Source organism: Drosophila rhopaloa, unplaced genomic scaffold (genome assembly GCF_018152115.1).
Source record: "Drosophila rhopaloa isolate 14029-0021.01 unplaced genomic scaffold, ASM1815211v1 contig_203, whole genome shotgun sequence".
In the NCBI taxonomy this organism is placed as follows: domain Eukaryota; kingdom Metazoa; phylum Arthropoda; class Insecta; order Diptera; family Drosophilidae; genus Drosophila; species Drosophila rhopaloa.
In genome coordinates, this window is record NW_025335088.1 from 1,117,066 (window position 1) to 1,141,324 (window position 24,259).

At 37.3% G+C, this 24,259-nt stretch overlaps 2 protein-coding genes across 2 annotated transcripts in view; both read left to right on the forward strand.

The window, feature by feature from the left end:
* LOC108038672 (plexin-A2) overlaps positions 1 to 24,259 on the forward strand; it is a 27,674-nt gene continuing 3,415 nt past the window's right edge. Inside the window, exons 1-9 of the mRNA XM_044460677.1 lie at positions 1 to 134; positions 15,801 to 17,275; positions 17,998 to 19,243; positions 19,305 to 21,638; positions 22,732 to 22,927; positions 22,998 to 23,384; positions 23,446 to 23,576; positions 23,631 to 23,776; positions 23,842 to 24,052. Coding sequence (XP_044316612.1) covers positions 16,046 to 17,275; positions 17,998 to 19,243; positions 19,305 to 21,638; positions 22,732 to 22,927; positions 22,998 to 23,384; positions 23,446 to 23,576; positions 23,631 to 23,776; positions 23,842 to 24,009 — 5,838 coding nt within the window. The 5' untranslated portion in view covers positions 1 to 134; positions 15,801 to 16,045 and the 3' untranslated portion in view covers positions 24,010 to 24,052. The remainder of the gene's footprint in view (positions 135 to 15,800; positions 17,276 to 17,997; positions 19,244 to 19,304; positions 21,639 to 22,731; positions 22,928 to 22,997; positions 23,385 to 23,445; positions 23,577 to 23,630; positions 23,777 to 23,841; positions 24,053 to 24,259) is intronic.
* Positions 24,014 to 24,259, forward strand: part of LOC123037891 (paired box protein Pax-6-like) — a 23,979-nt gene continuing 23,733 nt past the window's right edge. The window contains exon 1 of the mRNA XM_044460678.1: positions 24,014 to 24,168. The gene's annotated coding sequence lies outside the window, so the exon portion shown is untranslated. The remainder of the gene's footprint in view (positions 24,169 to 24,259) is intronic.

The following is a 24,259-nucleotide window of genomic DNA, read 5'->3' on the forward strand; positions in this document are numbered from 1 at the left end:
AATATCGATAACGTTTTCATACAATAATGTGTAATATAATGAGTAGTGTAATACAAAAATAAAAAAAAATCATGTTTAGTGCTGTGCGATTTCATGAATTGGTACTTCTTGAATGTTTTATTAAAAAGAAAATTGTAAGCAGTGTTTCCAAAGGTTGAATTAAGAAGTGTTCTCCGCCCAATGGCTCAGATATACATACAAAATTAAAACTGACCCCGCTATAAAAATTTTAGAGACGGCTTCTATGTTGAATAATATAATAAATATGTAATTAAATTATTATAATCCTTAATTAAACAGAACTTTAACTTTCTTGTACATTTTTATAATTGCTGCATTAATTATCCTGAATTCAAACGAAATTTAACCCCCTGGTGTATAATGGGATATGTGCATATTACATATATGTAGTATGTATTGTATTATGATTCTTACGTACCTAGAATGTTTGTCTCTTAAATATGAGTTCAAAAAACGAACTATTTGAACTAATAATAATTAACCTTGTTTGTTTCTAAAGCATTTGGTACGAATAAAAAATATTATTGTAAGGGGCGTGGTATACACTAAAGAAATATGTATGGACTGTGGTTGCTGCAAAACAGGAATATGTACATATTTATGTGGGTGCACCAACATGTACTGGCACACGCAAATGCAAAATGAACATATAGATACTATATTTGAAAAGTACCCATCCATAACTTACAAAAAGCTTTAAATTGTCCCTTAGAGGATTCATCGCGAGTGCATTTAAAGTTTGATCTTTATTGCGGTCTATTCCTGTTAATAAACCAGCAACAGTCTTCCACAAAAGTGATGTTGGGCGCTGGCCGCCACCCTTCACGGCACTCTTATAGTACGAGAGTAGCAAATAATTGTGCAAATGTACATACATATGTATATAGAAGGGAAAATAAAGCGGCTCCGACAATGGAAAAACATCAAAACATACACATTTGGTTTAAATAACGGGAATAAATAGTTGCAAGAGCATAAAACATTTACGATAGGTTTAGTATACAGTATTTCACAATTTTTATGACGCAGAACCATATCAAGGTTTAACATTTGTTATAGCTATTTATGACATTTAAAATATAATAATTGTGCAAGTAGCAAAATCTTTTGTTTTGTATAAAAAAAATTTTTTTTTAAGATTTTTTGTTATTTTTTTTAATGTGTTGTGGTTTGTTAGCTGTAAAATTTACTAATAATATCCGCTTCAGATTTAGTTAGTTGAGCGAAATAAGTTTAAAACAAGAAAGGAAGCAAACTTCGGCAAGCCGAAGTTTATATACCCTTGCAGTAATTACAAAACAATGAGCTCAAAGAAGTTTGGTCGACTAAAATAGAATTTTTAAAATTTGAAAAGCTTAATCATTGACCCATCTTTGCGCACTTTTTTTTGCCCACCTTTAGTTTTAAAAATACGGAATCTTTGAAAATTTTCAAACTTTTTTGAAAACATAAAAGTTGACTTTTTCCAATTTTTTAGAACATGCCCACCTCTTAAAACAGGCATTTTTAACATAAACCGGGGGCAAACATATTTTTGTAAAAAATGAAATTTTAAAAGACTTTTGCTCAGCCAAGCGCGCAGAATCTGTAAAATTCGTGCCTTTGAAATATTTTTATTTTATTTTACTGGAATCACTTGTTAACAGGCCAATTTGATTGAAGTTTGACATAAAAATTAACCATATGGCAGAAACAATTTGGTTTGGCCAACATCTGATTTATGTCAAATTATAATTATGTTAAGAAATCTATACGCACATGGCGCGGTTGTTAAAAAAGCGAAAAAGATACTATAACAAACCATAACTGATAACAAGTGATTTAAGTTAAATAAAGCACTTTACAAATACCAAAGTTATGGAATTTCTGATCTATCAGTTATATGACGGCTATAGGATATAGTCGGCCGATTCCTATGAAATTTGGTAGGTCGGTTTGATTAGCCAAATATAAAACCCATAGTAAATCTCACTTCCTAACTATAAAAACACCAAAGTTATGGCATTTCCGATCGTTCAGTTGTATGGCAGCTATATGATACAGTCGCCCGATCCGGCTCGTTCCGACTTATATACTACCTGCAATAGAAAGACAACTTTTGGGATAGCAGATAGCTTTAAAACTGAGGGACTAGTTTGCGTAGAAACAGACGGACGGACGGACGGACGGACAGATAGTCATGGCTAGATCGACTCTCCTGGTGATGCTGATCAAGAATATATATACTTTATAGGGTCGAAAATGTCTCCTTCACTGCGTTTAAAAAAGTCTGCTGCGTATTATTTGAAACAATAAAGTAGATGGAAAAATTGCTGTTAATAACAGGGACCGCAGCGGTTACAATTTAAAAAACATTCAAGTTTTTACCTTTCTTGTATATTCTATTATAATTTAAGATTCTACAAAAAAAAAAGAAAAGAAAGCTAACTTCGGGCGTAGAAACAGACAGACGGAAGTGTGCACTGCGTTGCACACTTTTGACCAAAATTTTAATACTCTCTGCAAGGGTATAAATATATATTATGGATCAGCATCACCGCGAGTTTATATGTCTATGTCCGAATTTCGGCTGTCCATCCGTTTCTACGCAAACTAGACTATAAATTTTAAATCTATGTACATATATGCATGAAACTTTCTCAAGACTTGTTCTTCGAAAAATTTATAGTAAAAATCCCAAGAAAAGAGATATAATTTTATAGATTTTTACATTTTTAAAATAGCTGAAAGGGAGATAACTTTAACTTCCGGAGTTTGTTTCCTTTCTTGTAATTAATTTAAGGATATTATACAAAAAATTACTTTTGATAAATATATAGAAAAATACTTACAAAAGTGTTGTTTTATGATTTTAAGACTATCAAGATGGAGTGGGGAAAAACATTTGTAAGCGTCTTTTTCTGCTTTTGTGGGATACATTATTATTTTATATCAGATACTATCTTATAAACCAAGTAGTCAGCAAAGAAGATGAAATATTTTTTGTCATTTTTAGCGAATTTTAAAGGCCTACTGGAACAGCTATCTTTGATTGCAGAAATATTTTCAATATTATAATATTACAATATTACTAAGTAAATGAAACAATAAAAACCGAAAACAATTGGCATGTATTCAATTTTGCACCTTTTATAAAAAAATATTAAGAAATTCCGTATTAATATTTGGACCGAAGACCCTATTATCTATAACATTTTTATACCCTTGCAGAGGGTATTATAATGTTGGTCAAAAGTGTGCAACGCAGTAAAGCAGACATATCCGACCCTATAAAGTGAGTTTGCGTAGAAACGGACTGACGGACGGATAGACGGACGGACAGACGGACATGGCTAGATCGACTCTCTTGGTGATGCTGATCAAGAATATATATACTTTATATTGTCGGAAATGTTTCCTTTCGGATTTAGTAATATTTAAATACTACAGAATTACGGTTTTAATTAAATTGAACTTATACGCCTTAATAAAAAAATGTATTTAGCTGTTTTTCTATTTATTAAAATATTTCTTTGACATATAGTATTTATATACTATATCAGAACTACGCTTTTAGTTTTATCCGAATCGGACAATAATATCATATAGCTGCCATATCAACGATGGCAAAATGCAGCGCAAAATCGAAACAGCTTCATTGTTTTTGGTAATATAGTTATAGAAATCGAAACGTAGTCGGCTCGCCAAAGTTAGCTTCCTTTCTTGTTTTTTTTATATTTAGTCGACCCACATTCCCATTTCCCAGTTGTTTTCCGATCTTTAACATGACAGTATGTTTTAGAGAATAAAAGTATTTTTTAAACGAGGACGGAAGCTAACTTCGGCAAGCCGAAGTTTTAATACCCTTGCAGACTTTGCCGAAATTGCTAAAACTGAAAAAGTAGCCAAAGGAATAAGGTATACATAAATAAACTAGATTTTCATCGTTTAATGTCAATTGCTTTTATACTGCAAAAATGTCATATAAAAATAGAAAAAAAGGGATACTTTCGCAGCCTTTAACTATTTTTCCTACGGAAGCTATAAGAAATAGACGTCCGATCGGCAAGCGCTTTTACCCTAATCAAGATATGCGTAAATAAATAAGACTTGGAAAAATTTATGTCAGTAGCTTACACACTACGCGAAAAATTCAGAAAATCATCAAATTTGGACCGATTTCACCCTGTTGTTCCTATGGGAGCTGTAGGATATAGACGTCCGATCGTCACGTGCTTTTATCATAATCAAGGTATGCATAAAAAATACGATTTGGAAAGATTCATGTCAATTGCTTATATACTGTGCGAAATATCCTAAAAATCATTAAATTTTAACCGATTTCACCCTATTGTTCCTATGGGAGCTATAGGATATAGACGTCCGATCGCCAAGCGCTTTTACCCTGATCAAGGTATGCATAAAAAAATAAGATTTGGAAAGATTTATGTTAATAGCTTTTACACTGCACAAAATATCTTCCATTCTTGAAAGTTATATCCGATTGTTCCTATGGGAGCTATAGGATATAGACGTCCGATCAGCACGCGCTTTCACCTTGATGAAGGAATGTATAAAAAAATACGATTTGAAAAAATTTATAGCAATAGCTTTTACACAGCGCGAAATATTCTGAAAAACATAAAATTTGGACCGATTTTACCCTATTTTTCCTATGGGAGCTATAGGATATAGACGTCCGATTGCCACGCGCTTTTACCCTGATCAAGGTACGCATAAAAAAATACGATTTGGAAAAATTCATGTCAATAGCTTTTACACTGCGCGAAATATCATCAATTTTTGCTAGATATATCCGATTGTTCCTATGGGAGCTATAGGATATAGACGTCCGATCGGGGCGATTTTCAAACTTGATCTGCGTACACATGTTTTAGGACGAGTGTGAAAGTTTCAGATCGCTAGCTTTTAAACTGAGCTCGCAAACGGTATTGAAACAGACGGACAGACGGACAGACGGACATGGCTATATCGACTCCCCTATTGATCCTGATCAAGAATATATATACTTTATAGGGTCGGAAACGTCTCCTTCACTGCGTTACAAACTTCTGACCAAAATTATAATACCCTCTGCAAGGGTATAAAAAAGGGATACTTTCTCAGCCTTAAAATTAATTAATTAATTTTTCCTATCTCCATTAAGATATAGACTTCCGAGCGGCAAGCGCTTTTACCCTAATCAAGATATGCGTAAATAAATAAGAATTGAAAAAATTTATGATAGTAGCTTACACACTTCGCGAAATATTCTGATAATCATCAAATTTGGACCGATTTCACCCTATTGTTCCTATGGGGGCTACAGGATATAGACGTCCGATCGGCACGCGCCTTCACCTTGATCAATGTATGCATAAAAAAATACAATTTGGAAAGATTCATGTCAATAGCTTGTATACTGCGCGAAATATCCTAAAAATCATTAAATTTTAGCCGATTTTACCCTTTTGTTCCTATGGGAGCTATAGGATATAGACGTCCGATCGTCACGCGCTTTTACCCTGATCAAGGTACGCATAAAAAATACGATTTGGAAAGATTTATGTCAATAGCTTTTACACTGCGCGAAATATCTTCCATTCTTGCAAGTTATATCCGATTGTTCCTATGGGAGCTATAGGATATAGACATCCGATCGGGACGGTTTTCAAACTTGATCTGCGTACACTTGTTTTAGGACGAGTGTGAAAGTTTCAGATCGCTAGCTTTTAAACTGAGCTCGCAAACGGTATTGAAACAGACGGACAGACGGACGGACGGACAGACGGACAGACGGACATGGCTATATCGACTCCCCTATTGATCCTGATCAAGAATATATATACTTTATAGGGTCGGAAACGTCTCCTTCACTGCGTTACAAACTTCTGACCAAAATTATAATACCCTCTGCAAGGGTATAAAAACAACTTATAATTTAATTTCCAATTTTTGTTGTTCCTATGAAAGCTTTAAAATATAGTTGACCGAAATTGACTGATACGGCTAGATTGACTCTCCTGATGATGCTGATCAAGAATATAAAGACTTCATTGGCTCGGAGACGTCTCATTCTATGCATTGCAAACATTTGACTGAAATTATAATACCCTGAACGGTTATATAAAATTAAATGAAAAGTATTATGCCGTGAAAAAATATTATGAAAAACCATTTCTTTGCATTTGAAAAATATTTTAGAGATGGTGTTCGAGGTCATTTGAATTCCGCGATTAAGAATTGAAAACTCGACATTGAGTTTTATAGAACCGTAATTGTAAATTGCAAAATTTAGTATTTTCGCTGATTTCGTGGTTCTTTAATTTTTGTTATCCCGAGCTTGATTTTGGTCTTTTAACTAGAAAAAAAACAATTTTTTCAGCTTGAAAAATTGTTATAAAATCATATGGGAACGAACACCCATCTATATGTTTAACAACATATGAGGCCTTATAAGGATTTTCACATATTTTCTTGCTGTCTTGACGTATTGTTCTATTGGTCAAGCAATAAGCCGGACGTAAACTACTGGCAAAATAGTAAGTACACCCGTGTACGGTTTCTTTAACTTTTCGTTAAACTTCTTTAATGATTATAAAGAAAAACTCAAATTTACTTATAGCTTTTTGATATACAGTTGCGAAAAAAATAATAGCACCACTACATCGCGCTGCTTTCTTTGTAAAAAAAAGTTAGTTTGCTGTTGTTGTTTTTTTTCAAAATAATTTTTTTTTTAAGGTTTAGTATTGCTCTTGTCTAAAACAAAGTTTCCGTTTTTATTAATCCCGCCTACATTTTTTATTTTTAGTTTTGTACTAAAAAATTCATAAAAACAGCGAAAAAAAAATAGCACCACTTACAAGTTACTTAGAGAATATCTTATATTTCGCCCAACAGCCTTAATAAAAAGTACCTGCTGATAAGATTGAACTATTTTATAACTATTTTGTTAAAAAAAAAATTAAAAACAACATTAAAATGGGACGTGGAAAACACTGCACCGCGAAAAAGCGTAAACTTCTTAAAAAATTGATTTTGGAAGGAAATTCTTACATAAAAGTTGGTCGATTGGTAGGATGCTCCAATTAAATGATTAGGAACGACATAAATCATAAAAAACAAGAAAGGAAATCAAACTTCGGGCGGAGCCGAAGTTGATATACCCTTGCAGAATATTCTGTAAATTATATTCTCCAAAATTATTTATATGATGCATTCTTAATACTGATTAAAAATCCGAACTTCCTAACTTTAAAAACACCAAAGTTATGGCATTTCCAATCGTTCAGTTATATGGCAGCTATAAGATATAGTCGGCCGATCTATATGAAATTTGGTAGGTCGGATTGATTGGCCAAAAATTAAACCCATAGATAATCCCCACTTCCTAACTTTACAAACACCAAAGTTATGGCATTTCCGATCAATCAGTTATATGGCGGCTATAGGATATAGTCAACCGATCCCTATGAAATTTGGTAGGTCAGACTGATTGGCCAAAAATAAAACCCATAGAAAATCCCAACTTCCTAATCTTAAAAACACCAAAGTTATGGAATTTCCGATCGTTCAGTTATATGGCAACTATATGATATAGTGGCCCGATCCGGCTCGTTCCGACTTATATACTACCTGCAATAGAAAGACAACTTTTGGGAAAGTTTCAAACAGATAGCTTTAAAACTGAGGGACTAGTTTGCGTAGAAACGGACGGACGGACGGACAGACGGACGGACAGACGGACATGGCTAGATCGACTCTCCTGGTGATGCTGATCAAGAATATATATACTTTATAGGGTCGGAAATGTCTCCTTCACTGCGTTGCAAACTTTTGACTGAAATTATAATACCCTCTGCAAGGGTATAAAAATCCAAAACACGTGGAAGAAATCGATCTGTAACACTTTGACATGCCAAAAGATTGATTCATGAGAGTAAGAAGGATCTTTTTAAGTCTGCTACTGAGCTTGAAATGGAGCCTAATTAACAGATGAAACAGTTCGCAAGTGTCTCAGACAACATAACTTAAAAGCCTGCAGTCCCAGAAAGGTTACCACTTTTAAATGCCAGGCATATTGCTAAGCGCATGAAGTTTGCAAAGAACATGTTAATTGGCTACTTCAAAAATGGAGGAATATCTTATGGTCAGAAGAGAGTAAGTTCGTTTTAATGGTGGAAAAGGATCTCGATCGTACGTCAGGCGTCCCAAAAACTCTGATTTTATACCGCAGTACACCACAAAGACCATAAAACATGGCGGGAGTAGTCTGATGGTATGGGCCTGTTTCTCCTATTATGGAGTAGGTCCAATACATTGGATTAAAACCATACTGGATCAGGACGTGTACGTAAATATTTTGGATACGATTATGCAACCCTTTGCAGAGTACGAACTGACACTCGTATGGGTCTTCCAACAAGATAATGACCCCAAACATACCCGCAGATAGGCAAAGGATTGGTTCGGAAGAAACTCTGTCAATGTGTTGGAGTGGCCTGCGCAGTCGCCTGACCTTAATCCAATAGAAAAACTGTGGTCCGATGTCAAGAAGGCAGTTGCTGGATCCAAGCCAACCACCGTAAGATCACTTTGGAAAGGAGTGGAGGTGTCTTGGACCCATATTCCCACTAAACGGTACCAGGACTTGGTTGAATCCATGCCAAGACGTTGTGAGGCTGTTCTTGCCAATAATGGATGCACAACCAAATATTAAATGAAGAATCTACACTTTATTTGGATGTATAAATATAGAAAACTCAAGAATTTTTTACTTACTAGTCGTTGTTATAGTTTTAAATCCATTTTTGAAAAGTGGTGCTATTATTTTTTTCGTCAAATTTCTTTAGTTTCAATAAGATATCAAACATATCTTAAGAAATTAAATAAATTTGCTAATTTTTTTCTCATTTCCAGTTGGTTTATTGTCTTTCGATTTCAAAATGGTATTCAACGTTTTCATAGTTTAAAAAGTATAGGTACAGTGACCGTTTAAACATAGCTTGAGTAGGTGGTGCTATTATTTTTTTCACAGCTGTATATTAGATTATAAAAATAGTTAGCATAGGCATTTTTCAATTCATTTATAAAGTTTGTGGTTGATTATATCTACAAAAAAAAAAGGGTTTGTCAAAATAATAAGTACACCAATTCTACAAACTCAAAATTTAACAACAATTTTTCAACATTTCCTTGATTTCCTTAATCTATAACTAGTATCCAGTATAGCCACCCTTATTTTGTACAACTTTGGCGATTCGTTTTGGCATACTAGCAATAAGCTTGCGGCAAGTATCCACTGGAATGTCATACCATGTGTTTTTGACAAATGTCCACAATTCTTCGGCATTTCGAAAAGTATTTGTGCCGATACGACGAGCTTTGAGGTGTGTTTTGGGTCGTTGTCTTGTTGAAAGACCCATCTCAAAGGCATGTTTTCCTCAGAATATAGTAGCATAACGTCAGCGAGTATACTTTTATACCCAAATCGGGTCATTATATCAGTTATGCGATAGATCGGACCAACGCCATGCCAAGAAATTAGCCCCAAACCATTATGCATCCGCCTCCGTGCTCAACGGTCTTCTTTGTGTACCGGGGGACGAATTCTTTACCTTTTGGGCGTCGTACCTAACGTCTAGAGTCGTCACTAAAAAGGTTTATTTTTGATTCGTCGCTCCATAACACATTGTTCCATTTTTTAAAACGTTCTGGTTCAGACAATGCCAAATGATTTTGTGCAAACTGGCGCCTCGTCTGAAAATTTTTTTTCCGAAGTAAAGGAACTTTTCTGGCTATAGGTCCTGTTAGGCCGGCACTTTTAAGTATGCGACGAACCGTTCGAGATGATATTTCATTGCCGATTTCAGCGGCAATGGACTTGGAAGACATAAAGGGATCCTTTTTTGCCAGACTGACGATGCGGGTGTACGTCGTTTGGGAAGATTTCTTCTTCCTTCCTCGTTTTTCGGTAGGTTCTTTCGATTTTAAGCCATTTTTAACTAAATACACGGAGCGTCCAAGGCTTGTCGCAATTTCTTGTAGACGTTTTCCTTCTTGTTGAAGATTAAAGGCAATCTTCTTTTCTTCCAGGGTACAATGCTTTTTTCGGTCCATTTTAAAATGCAAGAAATCATTAAAAATCAACATACCGTAGTCCAATTCTAAACTTAATCCTTTCAAATTTGTGAATAATGGAAGTGTACTTATTATTTTGACCAGACCAAAAACGACCATCCAGAACAAATTTAGGCTTAGCACTGGATAAATGGGGTTCCCCATTTTCATTTTTGATTTAAATGTTTTACAACACTATAACCTTTCAAAATATAATCAACTAGCAGCCATGCATTCGATAGCTTTCGAGCTATGTCTCAAGAAATGATACCTATACCTATGTACTTATTATTTGGGACAGTAGTGTAATAATAAGTACCTCACTTACTGATTTCTCTTGTCACCATTTCTTATTTTATTTAAGAATTTTATATTGATTGCATATTCTTGCTTGGGTATAAAAAAATCGTCTTACCCAAGTTTCTTTCTTTTTTTTGATTTTAAATAAATTGGCTTTGCAATAGTTCGAGAACACGGATCTTAAAATCTTAAAAAGTTTTTTTTTTTTTTTTTTTTTTTAAATATATCTATATGAGACTAACAATAAGTATATCAAATCTTAAGAATATAACTTAACTTACAGTCATGTAGACTGAATTTAGACTAACGGGCCTAATATTTATTGCTGGGCTGGTAGATCGTTACGATGCAGACGAGTTCTGTTCGAAACCCGTCTTAGGTTCCTTGCGAGATTATTTGGGTGCAGTGTAAGCTTGTTATGGTAGGCCGCTTTCTGCTTTGCTATTTCATCTTTGACCGGTGGTATGCCCAGATCCCTGTGGATGTTTTCGTTCCGAACATACCATGGTGCCCCAGTGATTGTTCGCAGGATTTTTGATTGTGAGCGCTGTATGATGTCAACGTTGCTGTTGCTCGCGTTCCCCCAGAGCTGGGAGCCGTAGGTCCAAATGGGCTTGAGGGTGGAGTTGTAGAGAAGAACTTTAAAGTCCAGACACAGGGGTGATCGAGAATTTATAATCCAGTGTAGGCTGCTAGCTTTAAGTCTGAGATGTACTTTCTTGCATTCAATGTGCCTCCGCCAGGTTAGGCGTCTGTCGAGGTGGACGCCGAGATATGTTACATCGCTGGCTTGGGGAATCTGCGTACCATTCAAAGTTAGCGGCGGGCACGATTGTCTGTTAAGGGTAAACGTTATATGTTTACACTTTTGTTCATTAATTTTGATTCGCCAGTCTGATAGCCACTTTTCAACTACCACCAAATGATCAGCCAGTTGAGCTGTTGCTCTAGTTGGGCATCTCGAGCGGCTCAGGATTGCGGTCTAGTCAGCCTCTCGTTCGTAGGGATGTCTGCTGTGTATAGGATAAACAGGGTAGGGCCCAGGGCGCTACCTTGTGGGACTCCGGCTTCAATGTTATACTCGTTGGATGTCGTTGTATTGCATCTAACCTCAAAGACTCTGTGGTAGAGGTACGACTTAAGTAACTTATGAGTGTTTTCTGGCAGTAATGTTATGATTTTATGCATAAGGCCTTCAAGCCACACTCGGTCGAATGCCTGAGAGACGTCGAGGAATATCGCACTACAATATTCCCGATGTTCGAAGGCTGTACGAATTTCTGAAGTTATCCGGTTGACTTGCTCGATGGTTCCGTGGCTTTCACGAAACCCGAATTGATGTGCCGGGATTAAGTTTTGTTCTCTTAAATATGCGCGTGAGCAGGCATTTTTCCAGTAATTTGGACAGGCACGATAGTAAGCTTATTGGCCTGTACGATGAGGGAATTGTGTGGTCTTTGCCAGGCTTCGGTATCATTATAACCACGGACTTTTTCCTTTTTTTGGGGTAGTAGCCAAGTTTTGCGATCCCGTTAAATAGCTTGCATATAACATCCACTGCGCAGTTTGGAAGTTCAATTATCATTTTTGGGGTTATTAGGTCGGCCCCTGGAGCCTTTTTCGGTTTTATTTGCTTCCTAATGACGTTAGCAATTTCAGGTGTTTGAAACAAAATCGGGTTAATTGCAATTTCAGAGCTAAACGGCGGTAGTTGAAGAGAGTTTGTGGCGGCGTTCGGCTGAAATACATTTCGTAGGTGTAAAGCAAATGTTTCGGCTCTGTCTTCGTCACTGCGGGCCCAAGTACCCGAGGAGTTTTAATCGGAGTGACTGATTCTATCGGAGAGCTTAAATTTGGGTGAGCTCTCCACAAAGGATGCTTTGTACTGGTCGGCGACAGTTTCTCGATGTACCAACGCTGCGCAAGCTCCTCTTCTTGCTTGAGGGTTTTGGTGAGTCTGCGGGTGGCATCATTATAGAGTTGCTTCGAATGGGGCGATCTGCAGGATTGCCAAACGCGTCGTAGACGTCGTTTTTCCCGAACCAGTTACGTACTTTTTGTACTTTAGCCAGTTGGTTCTAGTCGAGGTCAGCCTGAAGGGGTGCTCGATTACTTTCGGGCTTTGAAGGAAAGTTATTAAAACAGGCGAGTGGTCCGATGATAAGTCCGATAGCGATTTGGCGCTCACTACATTTCTTGGGATGTTCTTGGTCACAGCGAAGTCAATTAAGTCCGGGAGTTTTCTGGGGTCAGCTGGCCAATATGTGGGGCTGCCTGGGGAGACATAGTCGAGTTTTTTGCTCAAATTTATGATTGCTTTATACAGTTGTCTTCCTTTGGGCGTCACTAGTCTTGATCCCCAGTGCGTGTGCTTGGCGTTCTAGTCTCCTCCTGCTATAAAGCGATCTCCGAGTGAATTGTAGAAGTCCAAGAATTGCTCTTCAGTTATTGTAAAACGCGGTGGGCAATAGACAGCGGCTATAGTGATACTGCCGTTGCCTGCTTGTAGTTTTATAGATGTAGCCTGCAAATAATTTGTTGCAAACCTCTGGTGAAAGTGGTGCTTAATGCGTTCCCTGATTAGGATTCCAGTTCCTCCGTGAGCCTTACCGTCCGGATGATCTGTGCAGTATGAAGTATAACCTCTTATTTGGAAGTTGTATTTACTTGTGAGATGCGTTTCTGCCAGCAGCATTACATCTATTTGGTTTTCATTGAGGAATTGAGTTATTTCAAGTTTGTGCCGTGAAACGCCATTGGCATTCCACATGGATATTCGAAGACAAGACATCGATTATTTAGATTGTTGGGATGTGAGCAAATTTATTAAAATGTTTTGATTTTGCATAAGGTTTGTCATTGTTGTTTTCATGAAGGACATAAATTCCATCATACCCTGTTGTAAAGTCAGCATCATGGTTTCCATGCTGTTTGGTATTTGTCCTATTGCTTGCTGAGGTGTTATTATATTTTGCTCAGAGCATTGAGCTTGTGGGAACCCCGTCTGATTGGCAAGTCCTGATTTTAGGGCACTGGCGTATGAAACTCCCCCATTTGTGTTGAGGGGCCCAAATGAAGATCTGGCTGCTTTCGCAAAGAAAACATTAGGTGTGGTTTGGGATTGCATGTACGCATTTCGTGCATTCTGGGAGCGTGCTTGTTTTGCTTGTTGAAACTGACTCTTCAGCTCTTTATAGACCGGGCAGCCTCTGTAGTTTGCGGTATGGTTATCTCCACAGTTAGCGCATTTCTTTGTCTTTGGGTCTTCTTTGCTTGCAGGGCAAGGTTCGGATTTGTGGAAGCCACCACAAGCTACGCAGACTGAACGAAGCCCGCAGTTCTTTCTGGTGTGTCCATACTCTTGGCAGTTTGTGCATTGCAGCGGGCCATTCCGCTTATGCGGTTCTTCAACAGTAATCCTTCTGTGCAACAGGTATTGCAGTTTATAGATCGGGTGCACTTCATTTTTCTTCAAGGCTCTGCTTTCAGGCTCCAGTTCGACCTTAAAGAGTGGTTGCGGCTTTTTATTTTTGTTGATAATATTAATAATATTTTTGGAGAAGAATCCTTTTTCTTTCAGTGCCTCTTTTACCTCATTGGTGGATACGTCGGGCTCTATGCCCTTTAGCACTACTTGCAAGCCCTTGCTACTCTTGAGCTGGTACGTGTAGTAGGGTTTCCTAGCCTCGTCTAGGTAATTTGTTACAGCTCTGAATTGATCTTCAGTTTTAGCTTGAAGCTTTGTTTCATGAATATTCCCTTTAACAAGGGGAGTAACATAAAAGTTGTCATTCCCGACCAGCGCAACAATTTTCTTTACTAGGGTATTTGAATTCTGTTCCCTTATGTAAATTGGTGGGGGCTTTGGTTTCTTTTGAACAGCCTGTCCAGATTCGGATTGATTATTATCAATTTCCGACCATAGGGCGAATCTGTTGTTACTAGATGCCCCTGGTTGTTCGCTGCCTTTATTAGGGCAATTTTGTTTTGGTTTATTTCCAACCATTTTATTTTGCGGGCTTAGCTTCCGTTTGATTTGGATGTAACGGTCCATGCCAGTCTGTATAGCCGGACCCACTTGTTGTTGTTTGATATTGCCGATATTGGCACTCGTACTTACACTTGGCTTTGTAGTTTTATTCGGCGCTGCAGAAGTTGCAAACGCATTCGAAATCGCGTTGTTGTTAACGGCGACCGTTGATGTTGTTGTTGCAGTGGCTGCGGTTGCAGAAATTAACGAGGTCGCAGTGCTCGTGGCTGGTGAGCTGTGAGTCGAAGCTGGGGGTGGGGTTCTACACTGCAAGCTCCATGAAGTGGGAGTTGGTGTGAGTAGGGCGGGAGAACAAGACCGTGCTCTCGCACTGTCAATGGTCAGTAGGGCTGAGTTGCTCTTTGAAGAAGTTCTTTCTACTTCTGTATCACGGGTTGAGAAATAAGAAATATAACTGTTTCTCTGGTCTACGGAGCTTCTACGCTCATTTTTTGAATCGCCGCTCATTGAGCTATCACTCGTGGCACTTCTTAGTTTTTATAATAACTTTGCACTAGTTTTTTACATAGCACTAATTATTATTTACTGTTTTTAGCAATAAGATTGCCTTTATTACACCACTCTAGTATTTATACCCGTTACTCGTAGAGTAAAAGGGTATATTGTATTCGTGCAAAAGTATGTAACAGCTAGAAGGAAGCGTTTCCGACCCTATAAAGTATATATATTCTTGATCAGGATCACTAGCCGAATCGATCTAGCCATGTCCGTCTGTCCGTCTGTCTGTCCGTCTGTCCGTCTCTCCGTCTGTCCGTCTGTCTGTCCGTATGAACGCTGAGATCTCGGAAACTATAAAAGCTAGAAGATTGACATTTTGCATGTAGATTTTAGAAGTTCCTACGCAGCGCAAGTTTGTTTCAAAATGGTGCCACGCCCCCTTTAACGCCCACAATCGCTTATATACGATTTTAAAAATTTAAATATTTCGGAAAAGTAAAAATGCAGTTTTATTGTGTTTATCAATACCTATCGAAATGTAGAAGAAATTTTTCAAATCGGACCATTCGTTAAAAAGTTATGCATGATCAAAGTTTCTATATCCATCTCCCTCGCACTCCCTTTACCTGAGTAACGGGTATCTGATAGTCGGGGCACCCTACTATAACGTTCTCTCTTGTTTTAGTTATTGTTTTTCACTTTTGAGCGGTTTTTTTTCCGGAGCTCGCGCAAAACACGTCTGCACTCTCCGGCTGTTGTTTGTATATCCAAAAAAAAAAAAAGTTCGAATAATGGTTTTGATAGGAGAACAAAAGCTTGGGAAAAACCTACTAAAATCTATTAATGTAATAAATTATAATTAATTTGCTTTTGAATTGTCTTTAATTTTCAGATTCAATGACGTTGGAGATCAAATCAGTAAATAAATTATCACAACTCTGTAAATATAGTGCCGTACTGGAAAATGTATAAAGGCCACATAAAAGTAGTCGGATATTAAAAATTGCATGAATGCTATCAATTTAAACCAAATATTGAGTTATTGGATTCATAGAAAAGGGACTTACAATAAACTGCGAATAAACTGTAAATTCATTAAGTGGATCCGATCGCCCTTTTGAAGGAGCGATAGTGGAGATGATTTTAATTCTTAGTTTGCTGCTAATAGCAACTCTGGGAGATAAACATGACTACTGGTTGCACTCGAGAACAGGCTCTCAGACACTGGCAGCCAATATTTGGTCAGACAAGCCGGCTAATCAAAATGAACCGATTAATTTGACTGACGCAAATGTGACAATAAAGGATGCAAAAAACCTTAGTACTACTATCACAAATGTAGCTAAGTTTGACACGAAATTAAATCACCTTTTAGTAGATACTATTACTGGACGAGTCTTTGTTGGTGGTGTTAACAGGTTGTATCAATTGTCGCCCGACTTGGAGCTCACCGAAACGGTGAAAACAGGACCTCAAAATGATTCGGTAGAGTGCAGCATACTCGACTGTCCCTTAAATGCTGTTCGCAGCCCGACAGATAATTATAACAAGGTCTTGCTCATAGATCGTGCGACTTCTCGATTAATTGCGTGTGGATCACTATTCCAGGGAACATGCACAGTACGTAATCTTCAGAATGTCAGCATAATTGAGCATGAAGTGCCTGATGCGGTTGTTGCAAACGATGCCAATTCTTCAACCGTGGCATTTATAGCGCCAGGGCCTCCACAGCATCCGGTGACAAATGTTATGTACGTTGGAGTTACTTATACGAATAATTCACCATACCGTAGTGAAATACCAGCAGTTGCATCACGCTCTCTTGAAAAGACAAAGATGTTTCAGATTGCTTCTTCGGCGGTTACGACTGGAACGAGAACCTTTATTAATTCTTACGCGCGGGAAACATACTTTGTGAACTATGTTTACGGATTCAGTTCCGAGAGATTTTCATACTTTCTTACAACACAGTTGAAGCACAGTCACCATTCTTCACCAAAGGAGTATATAACTAAACTTGTCCGAATATGCCAGGAAGATTCAAACTATTATTCATACACTGAAATTCCAGTCGAATGTATTAGCGATGCTCAGGGCGGCACTAAATTCAATTTAGTTCAGGCCGGTTACTTGGGTAAACCCAGCTCAGATCTGGCTCAAAGCTTGGGTATATCAATTCAGGATGATGTCCTCTTTGCAGTGTTTTCAAAAGGCGACGGTAACTCACCAACCAATAATTCTGCACTCTGCATTTACTCTTTAAAATCCATTCGTCGAAAATTTATGCAAAACATAAAATCCTGTTTCAACGGCAATGGGATGAGGGGACTGGACTTTATATCACCCAGTATGCCATGTGTTTTAACGGTAAGTAAACAAAATATCCCTATATATCCCTATATCGTACAAAGCACTTTAATTAATGGGTCCGCCTTTATTTTCGATTTCGACAGGTCAATTGAGACAAATTATTATACCCGTTACTCGTAGAGTAAAAGGGTATATTGTATTCGTGCAAAAGTATGTAACAGCTAGAAGGAAGCGTTTCCGACCCTATAAAGTATATATATTCTTGATCAGGGTCACTAGCCGAGTCGATATAGCCATGTCCGTCTGTCCGTCCGTATGAACGCTGAGATCTCGGAAACTATAAAAGCTAGAAGATTGGCATTTTGCATGCAGATTCTAGGAGTTCCTACGCAAGTTTGTTTCAAAAAGGTGCCACGCCCCCTTTAACGCCCACAATCGCTAATATACGATTTTAAAAATTTAAATATTTCGGAAAAGTAAAAATGCAGTTTTATTGTGTTTATCAATACCTATCGAAATGTAGAAGAAATTTTTCAAATCGGACCATTCGTTTAAAAGTTATGCGTGATCAAAGTTTCTATCTCCATCTCCCTCGCACTCCCTTTACCTGAGTAACGGGTATCTGATAGTCGGGGCACCCGACTATAGCGTTCTCTCTTGTGTTTGATATATTATTGTTAATAGTTTTGTATAATTTATTTGTTTATTTTATCCTGGCGCGAAACGTTTAAACTTATATTTTAAGCGCTGGTCACAAAATCTCGACTTATTAATTTTAGAAACTGCAAACTATTGGAGAAGATTTCTGTGGACTAGATGTAAATTCGCCTTTAGGAGGAGAAAATCCCATTACTTCAGTGCCAGTGGCCATGTTTAACAAAAAGTTAACATCAGTTGCTGCTACGAGCACAAGCGGATATACCGTTGTCTTTGTGGGCACGACAGATGGACACCTTAAGAAAGTTGTCGTCGAATCTTCATCCGTTGCCAATGAATATGCCAGTTTTTCTGTGGACTTGGGTTCGGCAATAAATCAGGACATGCAGTTTGACAACCAAAATCTTTATATGTATGTCATGTCCGAAACTAAAGTGTCCAAAGTTAAGGTTTTTGATTGCACCGATTACAAGACATGTGGGGAGTGCTTGGGAGCTAGAGATCCATATTGTGGCTGGTGCTCATTGGAGAACAAATGTAGCCCACGTTCAAACTGCCAGGATGACGCCAACGACCCTCTTTACTGGGTCAGCTATAAAACTGGAAAATGCACTACAATAACAAGTGTTGTGCCACACCAGTTGCAACGCACAACCGCTCGAACCTTGGAACTTATCATAGATCACTTGCCACAACTAAAGGAGAATTTAATATGTGCTTTTACCACAGAGGATAAGGCGCTGTTCACTAATGCTACGAAAAAGAGAAATGGCGTGAACTGTACAACACCGCGAACAGATATGCTACCCCAAATTGAACAAGGAAAACATCATTTCACAGCAAAACTATCTGTGCGCACCAGAAATGGACCCGACCTAGTGTCCACGGATTTTACGTTCTTTGATTGCAGTACCCACTCATCTTGTACACGTTGTGTGTCCTCGGAGTTTCCATGTGATTGGTGTGTTGAGGCTCACCGTTGCACTCACGACACTGCTGAGAATTGCCGCAATGATATTTTGGTCACAGGCGTTAGCCGGATAGGTCCAAGTTATAGATCGGGTCCTGGATTTTGTCCAACTATTAACGCTACAGGGGATGGAAGTGAAGTACTTGTGGCTGGTGGCACAAGCAAATCTATAAAAGTTAAAGTTCATATAATAGGGCAGTTTATAGTTCAAACTCGATTCGTTTGCCAATTTAATATTGAGGGACGTGTAACGAGTTTAAACGCCCAGTTGTTGGGAGACACAATTTACTGCGATAGCATGGAATTTCAGTATACTTCAAGATCACCCAACTTGACGGCCACTTTCGCTGTTATATGGGGCGGATCCAAGCCTCTAGATAATCCTCATAACATACATGGTAAGTTTGATTATAAAGCACGCACCTTATAAATTTATATTTTTATTTTTATGTATTATAGTTGTTATTTATCGATGTCGAGAAATGGCCGACAGTTGTGGTATTTGCTTGGCCCTAGCCGAAAAGTACAATTGCGGATGGTGTTCTTCTACCAATACCTGCGAAGTTGAGGAACAATGTAACAAGAACAAAGAGGGAAAAACCGATTGGCTAAATCGAAGTGAAATTTGTCCCAACCCTGAGATTCATACTTTTGAACCCAAAACGGGTCCCTGGGAAGGAGGAACAAACATTACAATACGTGGTATAAACTTAGGCAAAAATTATAATGACATTTATTCGGGCGTTCGAATAGCTGGCATAAATTGTATGCCATTTCCGCAATTTTATATCGACACAAAGCAAATCGTATGTACAGTGGATAGCCCTGGGGAACAAATGTATAGAAATGGAAAAATAGTCGTACAAATAGGGGACTATCGCGGTGAGTCTAAGGAAGACTATGAATTTGTTGATCCTAAAATTCTGGATTTTAATCCAAAGTTCGGTCCAACTTCGGGTGGAACTGAAATACATATAACTGGAAAGCATTTAAATGCCGGTTCTCGCATACAAGCGTCCATAAATGACCATTTACCTTGCAAAATTCTAAGCACCGGTTCCACACAAGCTATATGCCGTACGTCCCCTTCACCTGGTATCATTGAAGGAAGGCTAAAAATGTCATTTGATAATGGTCCCCGAGAATTCAATGATTACAATTTTAAATATGTTCTGGATCCTACAGTTGAACACGTCAGTTCAGGACCAAGTGGACAAATAAAAGTGCCGAAAGGAATACCAGCTGGCGGCATTCGAATTTCCGTTATTGGTACCCAATTTACCAGTATACAAACTCCAAACATTTACGTAGTATATAATGGTGAGATATTTGCCAGTCAATGTCGAGTCCAGTCAGATACAGAAATGGAATGTGCATCTCCAGTTATTGGAGTAGACAGCGAAATTATTGAAGCGGAGAGGCCAATGCTCCTGGAGTACGGCTTCCTAATGGATAATGTTTTGCGTGTACAAAATTTATCAAAAATTCATAACAACCATTTTGAACTTTATCCAAATCCTGAGTATTTCATATTTGAAGAAAGAGTTAAGTATTTCAAAAGCGAGTATTTAACAATAAATGGTCGGAACTTAGATCGCGCTTGCAAGGAGACTGACGTGGAAGTAAAAATTGGAAATGGATTTTGCAATATTACTTCTCTTTCAAGACAGCAACTTACATGTAGACCTCCTCCAGAAGCAACGGCAACTAAAAGCATAAATGGACCCGAGGTTATTGTTCGTATTGGTACTTCGCTGGAGTACCGTATTGGTATACTCAGCTACGAATCATCAAACATAATTTTGGATTGGGGAGAAAATGTAATTTTTGCTGTAATAGCCACAATTGTCATCTTACTCCTCATTTTTGTTGCTTTGCTTGTAGCATATAAAAAGAAAAGCTCTGAATCAAACAGGGTACTTCGAAATATGCAGGAACAGATGGACATTTTAGAGCTGCGTGTCGCAGCTGAATGTAAAGAAGCATTTGCCGAACTTCAAACGGAGATGACTGACCTCACAGGAGATCTTACGTCTGGAGGCATTCCGTTTTTGGATTACCGATCATATGCAATGAAAATTCTTTTTCCCAACAACGAAGATCACATTGTGCTGCAATGGGAACGACCTGAGCTTCTCCGAAAAGAAAAAGGGTTGCGTATTTTTGGTCAACTTATTATGAATAAAACTTTCCTGCTACTTTTTATTCGAACCTTAGAATCGAATCGATACTTTTCTATGCGAGAACGAGTTAACGTTGCATCATTAATTATGGTCACACTACAATCAAAGTTAGAATATTGTACAGATATACTAAAAACATTATTGGGAGACTTGATTGAAAAATGCATAGAAGGAAAAAGTCATCCGAAACTTTTGTTACGAAGAACAGAAAGTGTGGCAGAAAAAATGTTAAGTGCTTGGTTTACATTCCTTCTTTACAAGTTTTTAAAAGAGTGTGCTGGAGAGCCCTTATATATGCTTTTCCGCGCTGTGAAAGGACAAGTAGACAAGGGTCCTGTTGACGCTTGCACTCATGAGGCGAGATACTCACTTAGTGAAGAAAAACTTATACGCCAGTCCATTGATTTCCGACCAATGAATGTCTATGCAAGCATTATACAGCAGCCAATATTTTGCAACAACTTAGATATGTTGCCTTCTCACACCGAAAACGTACCTGTAAAAGTTTTGGACTGCGATACAATTGGACAAGTAAAAGAGAAGTGTTTAGAAACAATTTATAAAAACATTCCATCAAGCCAAAGACCTCGGAAAGATGACTTGGATTTAGGTAAGTTAATATAAAATCATAAAAATCTTTTATATCCGTCACTCGCAGATTAAAAGTTGTTGGAAAGGTTGTAGTAGGTAGAAAGAAGCGTTTTCGACCCTATAAAGTAAATATATTCTTGATGAAGATTAATAGCCGAGTCGATTAACCTTTGTCCGTCAGTCTGTTCGCCCGTATAAAAGTTAAATCTCGAAAAGTACAAGAGCTAGAGATTTGAATATGGGATTTAGCTGAAGACTCTACGTTTCTTTACGCAGCGCGAGTTTATTTCAAAATATTGCCACTCACACTCTAACGCTCACTAATCTACTACATTTCGATTTCTGTGCCTTTATTACTAGAAACAAAGAGCTACGTCGATTTTGCGCTGCATTTTGCCATCGTTTCAATGCAGCTATATGATATTATTGTTCGATTTTAATTTAATTAAAACCGTAATTCCATAATATTTAAATATTAGTAAATCCCAAAGAACAAAAAAAATAATCAAAAACAACAAATCTATAATTTTTTTTGAATTCTTTTTTCCGATTGTTCCTATGGGAGCTATATGATATAGTCGTCTGATCCGGCTCGTTCTGACTTATATACTATACAAACTAGTTTTAATAAAATTAAAATCGGACATCTATATCATTCATATAGATCCCATAGGAAAATTGACAATTAAAAAATTAGTATTTTGATGTTTTTCTATTTATCAAATTTTCTTTGAGATATAGTAATTGTTTACTGTATCAGAATTACGCTTTGTCATCGGACAACAATATAGCTAACATAGAGCTGCCATAAAAACGATGGCAAAATGCTGCTTCATTGTTTTAAGTAATTTAAGCATAGAAATCAAGATGTAGTCGTTTTGTAACAACTGCAAGGGTATATAAACTTTGGCAAAGTTTGCTTCTTTTCTTGTTCTTTATGTGTTAAAAATCATGTACGAAAGGTATTTTAAAAATATATGTTCATTGATGAGTCTAAAACGTCAGTGTTCCGTAAAATATTTCCATGAATACAATATTCAATGAAAATTGTAGTTGTTTGATTAACAGCGATTTCTATTTCGATAATATGTAATACAACATTTTTAATTTAGAGTGGCGTACAGGTGCTACAGGTAGAGTAATTCTGTACGACGAGGATGTTACGTCTAAAACGGAGAGCGAATGGAAGAAACTAAACACTCTGCAGCACTATAATGTTCCAGACGGCGCTGGTCTAAGCTTAGTACCAAAGCAAAGTTCGATTTATAACTTCAGTATATTGTCGGATAAAAATGAAAAATCACACAAGTAAGATATTTTCGATAGGAAACAATACATTTTATAACGTAACATTTTAATATTTTATTGTCAATCTTAGGTATGAAACTCTTAATATATCGAAATACACCTCCTCCTCTCCGACATTTAGCCGCGCCGGCAGCCCTCTTAATAATGATATGCATGATAACGGTCTAAGATACTGGCATCTAGTGAAACACCATGATAGTGATATGCAGAAAGAAGGGGAACGGGTTAACAAATTAGTATCTGAGATATACTTAACCAGACTATTGTCTACTAAAGGCACACTTCAGAAATTCGTAGATGATCTCTTTGAAACGATATTTAGCACCGCTCATCGTGGATCGGCACTGCCATTAGCTATAAAATACATGTTTGACTTTCTAGACGATCAAGCTCAGTTGCATGGGATAACTGATCCAGAGGTTGTGCATACTTGGAAAAGTAATAGCTTACCATTGCGGTTAGTATGTTTAGTTTTTAGCTAAACAATAATAATAATAAGGGTTTTATTTAATTTTTAGATTTTGGGTAAACTTAATAAAAAATCCCAATTTTGTCTTTGACATACATAAGTCGAACATAGTGGATTCCTGCTTGTCAGTTGTAGCTCAAACATTTATGGACTCTTGTTCAACTTCTGATCACCGTTTGGGTAAGTAGGGTAATGCTCAATTAAAATTTTTTGACTGTAAAATTATTATTTCAGGTAAGGACTCACCAAGCTCGAAACTGCTATATGCAAAAGATATACCAGAGTATCGCAAATGGGTAGATCGCTATTATAGAGACATTCGCGATATGTCCCCAATATCAGATCAGGACATGAATGCCATGCTTGCAGAAGAATCAAGGGTTAGTCCCAAATATGACTTGAATATATTTTATGAAATATATGATTTCTTATTCTTTAATTTCAGCTTCACACAACTGAATTTAATACAAATTGTGCTCTCCATGAGCTATACACATATGCTGTAAAGTACAATGAGCAGCTTACAGTTACACTTGAAGAGGATGAATTTTCGCAAAAGCAGCGATTGGCTTTTAAATTGGAGCAAGTTCACAACATAATGTCGGCAGAATAAGAAGTGTCTCTAACCTATCAAGCTGACAAATAAAATACAAAAAGTGAGCTACATATAAGCATCTAGTTGATAAAACCATGGTTCATTAAACAGGAATGTCTTCATATACCAGCCACTGAAATGTATTTATTTCGAATGTAAACATTCTTGCTTAAAGCTGTACGTAAATTTTATCATGTTTAAATTTAATTTAATTATAATATTTATGAAAAACTCAAAATTCATTTTAAACATATTTATTGACGACCCA